Source organism: Coffea eugenioides, chromosome 7, assembly GCF_003713205.1.
Source record: "Coffea eugenioides isolate CCC68of chromosome 7, Ceug_1.0, whole genome shotgun sequence".
NCBI lineage: Eukaryota > Viridiplantae > Streptophyta > Magnoliopsida > Gentianales > Rubiaceae > Coffea > Coffea eugenioides.
Window position 1 is genome coordinate 13,586,719 of NC_040041.1, and position 12,622 is coordinate 13,599,340.

Sequence of the window (12,622 nt, forward strand, 5' to 3'; positions counted from 1 at the left end):
AATCAATAAAAATTTGAAATAATTAGCACATTTTTTTTAAATATATGTTTCACATTAATTAAACTCTTTTCTATAAAACATAAGATCATGACCTCTACAAATGAATCTTGTAAATAAACTGTAATCTCTCATATTTGTAATGCAATTTGTTCAATTGAATTGCTTGTTTAACTCTAAAAATATTATTTTATAGTATGTGCATAAAAATAAAATAATAAAATATACGCGAGTCGGGTCGGGTCGAGCACCCCCGCGAATTTTTTATTATGTAACCCTAACCCGTCCCACGTTTAAGCCGGTATTTGACCCTCTTTTGACCCAATCAAATAATAAGGATCGAGTATCCTAATTTTCGGATCAAATCGGATCGAATATAGCGGTTTTCAGATTAGTGGGTGACCCCTACATGCATGTTTAACCAGACCTGGAAAATTGTGGAGTTGCTAGATCTGAGTTAACATATTATCTCCGATGTTTGGTATGCAGAAATGGTCTGAAAGAAAAGACTTTTCCAATTTATTCATTCTATTTCAAAAAAATCCCTGTTGGATATATGTCATTCACAGTACATAAAGTATTAGTAGGGGAATTTGCCGCTTTTGAATACTATAATGGTATATTCTATCGCTCCCCTTTCCTGGAAAATGGTATGACTCGAGCCACAGAAGTATTTTGACCAATAGCTACTAAACACATGGGGTATAATTATGTTGCATGAACTTCCAAATATGTATGGTTTGTTGGGATAGAGGATTATTTGTCAAAATTTATTTGGTTATATCACCATTACAATTTTCAACACATTTTTTTATCTTTTCAGTTACATTTTTATCTCACATACATCACATCACAAAAAGTGCTACAGTAAAAATATCTCAAATAATTTACAATCCAAACAGAGCCACCTTTTCTATTGGTTGATTTTATGGGTGTAGAGTTATTGTATTGTAACTTAAGTATATGCTACTATTTCAATTTTTTTCAAAGTGATAAGATAAAAAAAATTGTATAAAACTGTCTAGTAGAGTGTAGACAATGACCTAATAAACTTCAATGGACTAATAAACTGCAATTCCCTCTTTGGACTTTTGCCTCGTAGAAAATATCCGCATGCACCGTGAGCCTTCTTGTCGGCTGTTAAGTGACGGTCCTCCGTCCTTCCATGCCCCACACAATGGCTCACACCTCACATGTCACTCTCATCTTATGCGGTGGCGCCTCATAAACCATAATAACTTTAATATATTAATATTTTTATGTAATTAAACAATATGCGCCTAACCTTGTGCATAGGAATGCACCACACAATTAAATATTTAATGGAAACAAAAAGAATGTCGCTTACAGAATAACTAATTATGTCCTAAACATAATTCTAACATATTACAAATTAATTTTAGTTTGGCTTGAAAGATCTAAAGATGAATAGAAGAAGATATAAACTGAAGATTTAAATATGACGAGCATGAATTGGTACTTCAGCATTTGAGGGATGAGATGTTATATTAATACAGTTAGTGAAATTTTTTAAGTTTAACAGTATTGATTTTTTTTTCTTTTGTAACTTAGATTGAGATTTTAGAATTTAATGACTGATGGTAGCGGTGGTTATGATGATAATGGTACTAATTTGAGATGTAGGAAAATGAAAGGTTTAAAATAGTATTGATGAGGGTTGAATATGGGTTTGAAATTTTGTCCATATATTTTTTAAATAAATTTCATAAGAGGTTAAAATGAACTTTATAATTTCATGAGGGCAATTTGGGTTATTCATTCAAAAATATGACCATTGAATAGTTTTTATTACCAAAATGATAAATTCAAGGGAGATATGTGTATTTTTTTAAACTTCAAAGATACTAAGTCAAATTATTAAAAACCTCAAGGAAGGTCTCTGAAATGATCCACATAAACTAATACTGCCTCCATACTTTCCAATTCTATCGAAGGTGTTGTACTTTTTCTTTAGTTATCCCATTATTGGTATCACCTTGTATATATGGCAAATTATTTTTCCTTGAATTTTCATTTTCATTTCTAACCTTTGTTGAAGGCCTATTAACTTAGTGTTTATAATGTAATATCCCATATTAGTGCGTGTATTCCACGAGTTGCAACAGTTAGTATCTGCTGCTTTGAAAGTACAAAACAATAGTAGTCTTGTTGTCCCACTTGGTTGTTTAAACAAAGGGGCAACGGCAATCAATAGCGGACGGATTAAAGTTTGCAAAAGTTGTTCAATGTCATTGAAAAGGGATAATTTCATAAACCTCCCCTGAGGTTTTTGACACTTTCACTAGCACCACCTGAGGTTTTCAAAATTTCACTGACCTCCCTTGATAGAAAATTGGGCCCCTTTGCTGACCCCTTTGCTGACATCATGAAGGCCAAAATTACAAATATATCCTATAAAGTTGGGTTTTATTACTGAAGATGGAGTGTATTACTACCGTTTAGTTGGAGAAAAAGGCATCTAAAGTGATTAATTAAGTTTAACAACAATAACACAAACTTGATGGCTAATACATGAATTAAAGCTGGATTAGGGAGTAAGGCGCCATTTTTGTGCCTGCTGTGAATATATAAATGTTTTTAAGTAAAATTCAAAAAATGTTACAGTAACTTCTTACGAAAAAAAACTAGTAGGTTATCTATTTAATATAAATTAAATATTTTTTAAAAATGAAATATCTCATAAAGTACCAACTCTTTATGGCTTTTCTCTATTACATGAACCAAGTACCAGGTTTTATGGGTATTTTATTCTGAATCATTTAATTTATGTTAAGTTCATAAATATTTGCAAATAAAATTCAAAAGCCGTTACACAAGTATTTTTATGAAAGGAAAAGTAGCATGTTTTGTATTTAATATAAATGAAGTATTTAAAAGTAAAAAAAAAAATTTCCATAACATACAAGTTCTTTACGAGTTTCATCCATTGTATGGATAAAATACTAGCTATTTATGAATAATTTAATTTGCATCATTTAATTTATATTAAATACATAAATATTTATAAGTGAAATTCAAAAATTGTTACACTAATATTATTACGAAAGCGAAACTGTTAGGTTTTGTATTTAACATAAATTAAATACGTGAAAGTAAAAAAATAAATTACCCACTTTTTACTATCTCTTTACGAGTTTCTTCTATTATATGAATAAAGTACTAGCTATTTATAGGCATTTTACTCTGAATCATTTAATTTATATTAAATATACAAATGATTGTAAGTAAAATTTAAAAAGTATTACACTCATATTTTTACGAAAGGGAAACTGATAGGTTCTATATTTAATATAAATTAATTATATGAAAGTAATACTCGTAGGTAATTTAATTAGTTTAATTAGTTACTTAAGTTATGTTAAATAGATAACATACTAGTTGACTTAAGATTTATGAAAACCGGCATTTTTCCTGACACATTTAGTTCTTACAATTTTTTGTATTGTATTTACACCCCCTCAACTTTAGTAATCATTCTAATAATTTATTATTCTTTCAATCTTCTACTAATACAAGGAGCAAAGGGGCAGCCATGGAATAAAAATTCCTTCTCACACATGAAAATAATATTGTAATCAGATTTGGACTGCATTGTTACCAAAAACTCAAAAGCAAGGGAGGTCAGTGAAATTTTGAGAACCTCAGGGGGTGCCAGTGAAAGTGTCAGAAACCTCAGGGGAGGTTTCTGAAATTATCCCTATTGAAAAACACACTTTCCCAAGAGTAACCTGAGTTTTTGGGAACCGGGGAGTATTACTGCTATTATCTACCTAGTACTATGACAGCCGGAGCATCATTCGTCTTCACCAAAGATCAGAAAAGAGAAATTGGTCATCGACCCATCATTGGGAACCCGAGGGAAGTTGAACTAGTCCTCCATCATTCATCTTCATCAACCTGCCTACCTCCTTTTCCTTGGTTCTAATCAATATATCATTCATCATTTCCAATCATTCACCATCATCAGAAGCATTAAACTCCACCAATCATCCATTCCATAAACTTTTCGGGCAAAGCAGAGCAAAAAGGAAGGGGGAACGCATGAGGAGTTGAGACCACCGGAGTTGCTGCTGTAGAAGTCACTGGAATGCCGCCGCCACCACCACCACCACAATATACCTGAGGAGGACGGTGAAATCCCTTATTTCCTTTTCCAAATTTAAATTGAATTTGGTGCTTGAGTCTTGTTTTTGAATTGATGTAACCTTAGAATTCTTGAGTAGAGTTCTACAACTCTTCTGAAAAAAAAAGGGCTTGGAATTATTCATCTCCTTATTTCATTTGAGTTTTATGTGTTTAGATTTTTTTTTATGTTAATTATTCTCTGACCTTGAAAGACTTGTAGCTGTCTAGTTAAAAGATTTCCCACCTGTTTGATTGGAGGAATCACCATTATGGAACGAGTTTAAAGTTGTCAAATCCTTTACCTAATCTGTGATTGGTCCCTATAGGTATGGAAGACCCAAAATTGGACGAACTTCATTCCTGACCAATTGGCACTTTTGCTCCCATTCCCGAATTTAGCATACAAAACCAAAAAAAAAAAAGATAGAAATTAAAAAGGAAACAAAACTCCACTTCCAGAGCAGCAGACTAACAAACTTGACTGTTCATCATCTTCTTGACCTTCATCTTTCTCTTCCTCCTTTGGCCCCTCTCCCTTCTCCTCTTTCTCTCTCCTCTCCTTCCACCATGTACTCTTCACTCTCCTATCTCTTCATCACCGCTCTTGCTCTTCTCCAAATCCATATTCGAATCAGAAGAAGGCAAATCTGCTGCCATGATGGATTTCTTTTTTCTTCTTTTTTTTTCTAGTGATTTGCATTCAAAATTGTAGTAGATCCAAAACACTTGCAGTCAACTATGTCTAATTCTGGCTGCCATGATTTTTTTTTTTTTTAATGGCTAAGAAAGATTTGCACATAGGGGGCTTCTTTTGTTATGCTGATTGACCATGAATTGAGGTGCATAATATGAAGAGAAATGTTTCGATAATATTGAATTATTGAGGTTTTGATGTTGATTTGTTGCGATTTGCTACTGGTTCTGGTTTGTTTAATTTGTTATATCACATGAAATCAGATAAGAAATTCGAGTTATGATCATGGAATTTCTTTCTTGAGATTGGTCCATCATCACCAATCGGTGAAGGACTTGATTGAGAAAGAGACCTAGAAATTCTCTTGAAGCAGCAGGACACAAAGATAATGCAGGAAAATTTTAAAATAAGTTGATTCCTATAACAATGCAATCACTACCAAACACGTGTTTACACCAAAACCAAAGGAAATCCCTCAAAAATCCATTGTCATTGCGGGGTTATAGTTATTGCCATTCCTGTGCTTGAGCCAAACAGGTGGTCAAATTACATTCCAAAAATTGAAAATTATTTTTTTTTCATAGGTGATTTGGTACCTCTAAATTCAATATTAAGAGGAAACTCTAATTTAAATGGAGCGCGACATTAACCAATTCTTTATTCCGTCCTTGTATACACCATATATTATTTTGAACCAAAATAAAAATTGCTCGTGACTCATTGTCATTTACTAAATGTACCATGTTCAACATGATTGCAAGATGATCCTATGACATTATTTTCAGCATTAAAGTAGTTTGAATTAGTTCAGATCTAATGGAATCTTGTAGGTTTTTTATTTCTTTTTTCGGATCGACGGGTTTTTTTTTCCCAGTTAATCTGTCCAACACTAATTTTGGGTGTGACAAAGACTTGATGGAATTGGATGGATGCATCTCTTATTCTAAAAACAAAACTATATACACAATTAAACAGAATAATGGCCTCTAGTGCATGAACCACTAAAACTCAAAAAGTATAAATAACACCTTGTTATATTTATATACATTTGCATCCAGAGAAGGAAAGAAAGGAAGATGGGCGACCGGAAAGGAGGATTTTGGTATAAAGAGCTATTTCCGTTCACAGCCATGGTTGCAACACAATGCATCAATGTCGGTGTGAGCATCATCTTCAAAGCAGCCACATTGAAGGGTTTGGACTTTCATGTTTTCATGCTATATTCCTATTGCATTTCAGCTCTTCTTTTCCTCCCTCTTTGCTGCTACTCCCACAGGTAATTTAAGATTCTAAATAACAGGCCTTCTTCTTAATTTCCCTCTTCCTATGTAATCAAACTAGCACCTTTGTTCATTCCTCTTTTCTTTTTTTTTTTGCCTTTAATTAACAGGAAATCTCGGCTTCCTCCATTAACTATTGGTCTCCTTGGTAGATTTCTCTTCCTCGGGTTTCTTGGGTATACGTGGATACACACATTTATCAAGCTTAGTAATGTCAACCATGATAATTTATTTACTTCTTTGTTTTAAAGGAGCTTACCAAAATTTTGTTTTGGAATTGTAATTTCAGCTTTTCCGGTCAATATCTTGGATACATCGGAATCGAGTATAGTAATCCAACACTGGCTTCCGCCATGACCAACCTTACCCCGGCTTCCACATTTATCTTGGCCGTCCTCTTCAGGTCCTCTCTTATTTTTCTTTTTCATATATTTAGCCATTGATTTTAGCAAAACATCATGATCACCTGTAAAGCAAACGAGACATGATGATCAATTTTCTATGCTAAAGTCACCAATGATTATTCCATCAAGAGTTTTTTCTAATTGGGATTAATGCACCTAATTTTCTATTTAAATGTAAATACTCAAAGTTTATTTCCTCTACTGTTGTAGTAGTAACTAGAACCAGAGGTCTCAAGTTCGAATCCTCCCGTTTACACTAAAAAAAAAATCTGTTTGAAAAAAACTAAAAAAAAAAAGAAGTAGAGTGGATTTAGTGAACTAAATTGGGGAAACTCAAATCAACTCCATTAATAGATCAAAATTACAAGAGATTAGTGATGATTAAATGGGAAAAAAGAAGGTGACAAAGGAAGAAGAAGAAGGAAAACTTGAGGGGAAAGAAATAATGAGCTCGGAGAGCAAATCAATCTCTGCAAATTTGGTTAAACAATTCAGGCCTAACAAATGAGTTCCCAAATAGATTCTTCAGCTAACAAACTGCAAAACCAACAAATAGATTGAAAGCGTGGTTGCCAAGAGGAAAGCGTGACTCCAGTACTTGAAAGCGTGCTTCTGCCTACATGACCCAACCTAATTTCTGCTACAGTTCCTGAAAAAACTCAGCTTCATGACACCTACTTTTAGACACTTTTCTGATGTAACTGTACTTTTTCTAACCCATGATTTAAAAGTATAATAACACTTGAAACTCTCTTTTTTGTTTTCCAAATTATAGATGAGGAACTTGACCAATATTCATTGTCATGATCAGGATGGAAAAGCTAGAAATGAAGAGCTGGACCACCCAGGTTAAGATAATTGGGAGTGTAATAACGATTGCAGGTGCCCTGCTGGTGGTTCTGTACAATGGCCCAGTGCTGATAAGGAGCTCTACATCTTCAGCTTCTGTTCTTGCACAACACCCAGCACTTGTTACCATCACCGGCGGAACCAAACACTCGGATTGGGTCAAAGGTGGTGCCCTTCTCGCTGTTGAATATGTAATTGTCGGCTTATGGTGTATTTCTCAGGTAACATATTGAAAACACAAAATTGGCTTGTACATTTTGAAAATTCATTAGTTTTGTCAACAATTGCACCCCCTTGAATCTCTCTCTCTCTCTCTCTCGGTTTCCTTCATATTGCCTAGGGGTGTCAATTGAACTTTTTGAACTAAACCTCATAAATTATACCCGATTTTTGGATTTTTGGCCTTTTAAGTTTCAGGTTCCAACAAAAAAGCTCAAGCCGAACTAATTGAGCTTGGCCCGAGTACATAATTATATGCATAATTATATATATTTTATATTTTATAAATTACTATAAATTTATATAAATTTTATTATAATTTTATGTCATAATATGTTTAATTATAAATTATACATGTTATTATATATATATGTATATATATATATATAGGGCCTTAATCGAGCCTTAGTCTAACATGACTCAAACTTGACTCACATTTAGCTTCACCCTAAGACTTAGATACAAACTCTATTTGACCTAATTAAAACTTAGGCTCTACAAGCTGTATTTGGCCGAATGAGTTGGGCTCAAGCTAGCCCAACCTCATCAATAGCCCTAACATCGCCCCTTTATATTCTTGAACCATTTGCTTTTATTTTACCACTTTTTGAAAAAGATAAAAATTTCAAAACAAAATAAGATTTTTGACTACTTTTCCTACATGAGAATGAACGTATAATATTCAATTCAAACTCATCTTTTTATTACTACATTAGTCTATTGCAAAGAAAAGAGTTCTTAAGCAGTTATTTCTATAAACTCCTTATAATTTTGTAAAATTAATGCAACCGTCACTCTAGTTTGTTATACTTTTCGATGGAGCTTTTAATTACATAAAAGAATTATCGCATTTGGTTATTGTGTATTGCAATAAAAACATTCCCCTATTAACTTTAGGGTCCTGACTCTGCCACTGTTTCTAGGCCAAGGTTATTGCAGATTACCCAGCAGAGCTAGCTGTGGTCTTCTTCTACAACTTATCATGTGTGATTCTAGCAGCTCCTGCTTGTTTAATGGGGGTAACAAATTCAAGTGCTTGGAATATACTAAAACCTGATGTCCGGCTGTACTCAGTAGTGTATTCGGTAAGCATGTAGACCTAATTTATACTCAGTACTTCTAGAATTTCAAACTATATCTATTACCCACTGCTCATATAGCTAGGGAGTAATCTATGCACTGAATAATTTTTCTTTTTTTCTAGGGAGTAATGGGATCAGGCTTTGGTATTCTTATTCAAACATGGGGCGTACATATAAAAGGACCTGTATATATAGCTTCATTTATGCCATTATCAATTGCCATTGCTGCAATTATGGGCTTCATTTTTCTTGGGGATGACCTCTACCTTGGAAGGTAGGTATCAATTGATCATGATCTTAGATTTTGGTGCTATTGTGCAATTGTTGTATTTCTTTTTTTGAAACATATTTTGGTGTACACTCGCATGAAAGTCGTTTGTTTACACTAATTCAATTAAATTATGAGAACAACAATAGATACATCATATTTTAAAAGATATACATCAACCATATAATACTTGACCCCCTAACCTCACTTGACCCATCCCCCCCCCCCTCCCCAAACTATTCATATACATAATACTTCCTTGTTTTATACACACACACATATGATATATACATATATAAGGTTGCTTACCAAATGTTTTTCTGATTGCAGTGTGATCGGATCCTTGATCATATCTTTAGGGTTTTATGCTCTAATATGGGCAAAAGCAAAAGAAGACTGTGAAAAAGGTAATGAGTTTGGGGCATCTTCCAGCCAAAATGCTCCATTACTAGGCCAATACGATGAATCAACAAATGAAGGACGTGCATCTGCCATTGCTTGAATAATAGAAAACGATTACTTTCTCAACCACTCATAATTTTTACCTTGTTCAGAAATTTGTATTGTGTCGATAATGTTTCAAAAATTTAAAAATATGGGAGGCAAATAATATTTTTTAAATTTCAGTGGTGCTATGAGTAATAATGTAAAGATTCTCAAGGGAGGCTTTTGAAATTATCCCTTTTCAATGCTAGGGGCATGACCCACGCTAGGAACGGCACCTTGTCTCCCTTTATGATTTGCTCTTCAGTTTCTTTTTTTTTTTTTTTTGTCAATTATCATCTCTACTTCTACTCCTACTCCTACTCTAATTAGGGGAAGGCTCAACTGAACCTATAGGGGACTGATGGGGACAGAACCACCATCGGACCAGATGGATGCACTATGCACTCGTCTGGATTCGAAAAAGAGCCACAAGAGTGGCATTTTGGTGGGGAGGCAAGGGTTCCACCCCACCAAAGCCTTGAGGGCTTGGTGGTGGCCACCAGCCCAAGAGCTGGTGGTTTCCAGTGGTTTCCAGTTAAGAGCTGGTGGTGGCTCCACCTTCAGTTTCCTTTACAAAAGTTAATTTTCTAATTCTTGAAAGCTGTGTACAAAAGTTTTTTTTAGGGATAATTTCACAAACCTCACCTGAGATTTCTCACAATTACAAAAAGCTCCACTCAAGTTTTAAAAATTAGATATATCTCCCATATTTTTACTGTTTAGTAACATTGTAGATCTAAGAATTTAGATTTTCTTTCAAAATTGCTAAATTGCCCCTTTGTACAAAACTAGGAAAGAAAAATATATACACCCAATCATTTTCTTCCACACTTTGCATAAATCAACAAGCCAAATACCTAACAACCGTCCAAGTATAAGTTCGAAAATCAAGTAGCCATCTAAAAGATTCCAAATTACATATATAATATCAATACTTGCCACAATAAAAAAACACATACACAAAACCCCATTGACAACCAATTTTATACTCCCAAATTAAATATTAATGCTCAAATATCTTTTCAATATAAGCTAATTTGATCTAAAATCACCATTACAACTCTCCTATAGTCTTAAAAATATTAATATCTCAAAAGTAGAGAATAAATTCTATTTCCACAATAAAATCATAATAAAAAATTTCAAATCCAATGAAAGAAATCATTATGTAATTATTGACATTTTATAAAAGTTTTTATTAACAACAAACAATGACAAATTGACATATAATCTACTGCAATCATCAATTTACTATTTCAATCATCAATTTCATTATTTTTTTTCTATCACTGCAAGTCTCTTCATCTCCTTTTAATTTGACATATAATCTACTCCCTTTGTAGATTTTGTAATTTCAATTTACTAATATCAACAAAACTGAAGATAATAAAAAGAGATTAAATATTAACTAGAAAATAGACGAGAGACAAAAAAAAATAGAATTTTTTTTAGGTTCTGTAAATTTATTGCCTTAAATTTAAAATTGTCTACTAAGTGGAGGGCATTATAAGTATTTTACTGTGTTAAAAGAGGTAAGTATAATTTCTTAAACATGAGGGAAGCCGAGTGAAATTGTTAGAAACCTCAAGGGAGGTTTCTAAAATTATCCCTTTTTTTAATGTGCGAGTAAGGTTGCATTATTCAAAGACATAAGGTTACAAAATTGATAATAAAAGCTGATGGTTGTTGAAAGCCACATAATTTTGTTGGTTTTGTCACGTCTTTTCGTGATAATCGTGGTGTATTGTAGTTCGTAAAAGGACTAGATGGTAAAGAGATTTGTAGTAGGAGATTTGTATTTCATAAAAGTTTTTTGGTAGTTCAATTACTAAAGGTGTTGGACAAGTCATGATTGTGCAGACAGAGACTATTCGGAAGGAAAATATCGAGACAGAAGAAAGAGAGAGTGGTGATAGGGTGTGGTGATAAGTACTGACGCAGCAAGAGGACCTGAGTCAACAAAGTCAAAATCAGGGGATAAGATTAGAGTCTCAGGAATTAGAGGTGATCAGTTCCATTTTCTCTTTTTTTCTCCCTACTTCTTAAATTCAACCATTCTCTTGCTTAAAAAAGAATTTTTAAAAGATCAAGATTCAAGCTAAATAATATAACTACAAGATTAGGTAGAATTTGATAATTACACGTCTTTAGACCTTTTCATAGAGAAGAGAATTCTGAAAGATGGCCCTTCAAAAAAATTTTCTTTTTTAAAGATCAAGCCAGAGAATATAACTACAAGATTAGGTAGAATTTGATAACTATACATCTTTAGACCTTTTCATAGATAGAAAATTCTAAAAGATAGCCCTTCAAAGAAATTTTACTAGGACTATAAACTACTTGTATTTTGTCATGTCATTTTTGTGTTCCTATCAAAATGAGTACTAATCTGTACACTACACATAAAGTTTATATCGTGTTCATGTTATAACCTATTTATTAACATTTTATATTGTGCTTGTGGTCAAGTTTTTGGTTCATGGTCAAAATATTTGATGTGGAAATCAACCTCAACTAGTAAAGCTTGGTTTTGATATATACAAAATATTTTCTTGCAGTTTCAGTTGCCCTAAATGTTCAAAAATTATTTTTTTTTCCTAGAAATTGTTGTTGCTATTTTCCTCCAAAGTAGATAACGACTTCATCAACTAATTTATTGACAAAGAGAGTGTGTGTTGTATGCAGGGACAGAATTTGAGAGGGGGCGGGGAAAGGTCACCGACCCCTCCTTCCCCAAGTTTTTTTTTGTACTTGAAAATTTGAGAATTTACAAATACGTTCTTTATAAATTCAAATTTTCGTCCCTGTAAAAATTTGAAATTGCTATCTGAGGTATGCATAACTTTAGATATGCTGAACCTCGTTTCCTTAAATTAAATTTTCTAATTCTATCTATGGTTGTATGCAGGATGGACATAAAGCCAGCTTTTACAGCTTCCATTGCTAATTTTTCCTTGTACATTTCCGATCAGCCCCAAGTACAACTGCATTCAAACTGATGTCAAATAAGAGAGTTGGAGAGTAATTAAACAAAGATTAAGCTAAAGACGCTTAAAGAAAGTATGGTGCATTTGGAACATGAGCTTTTGGGCGGTATACACAGACTGATTAGAGTCGTTTTAATCATCATATAAATCTTCATGGGTTCCCTTAATATACCAAGTCCAACCTTATGGTAAACCTGCTGGATAGGGTAC

General features: G+C 33.2%; 1 protein-coding gene across 1 annotated transcript; it reads left to right on the forward strand.

Moving 5' to 3' along the window:
- The first annotated feature begins 3,794 nt into the window (after positions 1–3,794).
- Positions 3,795–9,675, forward strand: LOC113777727 (WAT1-related protein At5g40240-like). Its single transcript, XM_027322909.1, has 8 exons — positions 3,795–4,149; positions 5,896–6,113; positions 6,228–6,293; positions 6,407–6,520; positions 7,333–7,591; positions 8,513–8,674; positions 8,794–8,945; positions 9,270–9,675. Exons 2-8 carry the CDS (start codon positions 5,914–5,916, stop codon positions 9,439–9,441), a joined length of 1,125 nt encoding a protein of 374 aa, XP_027178710.1. The 5' UTR covers positions 3,795–4,149; positions 5,896–5,913; the 3' UTR covers positions 9,442–9,675.
- Positions 9,676–12,622: the final 2,947 nt, after the last annotated feature.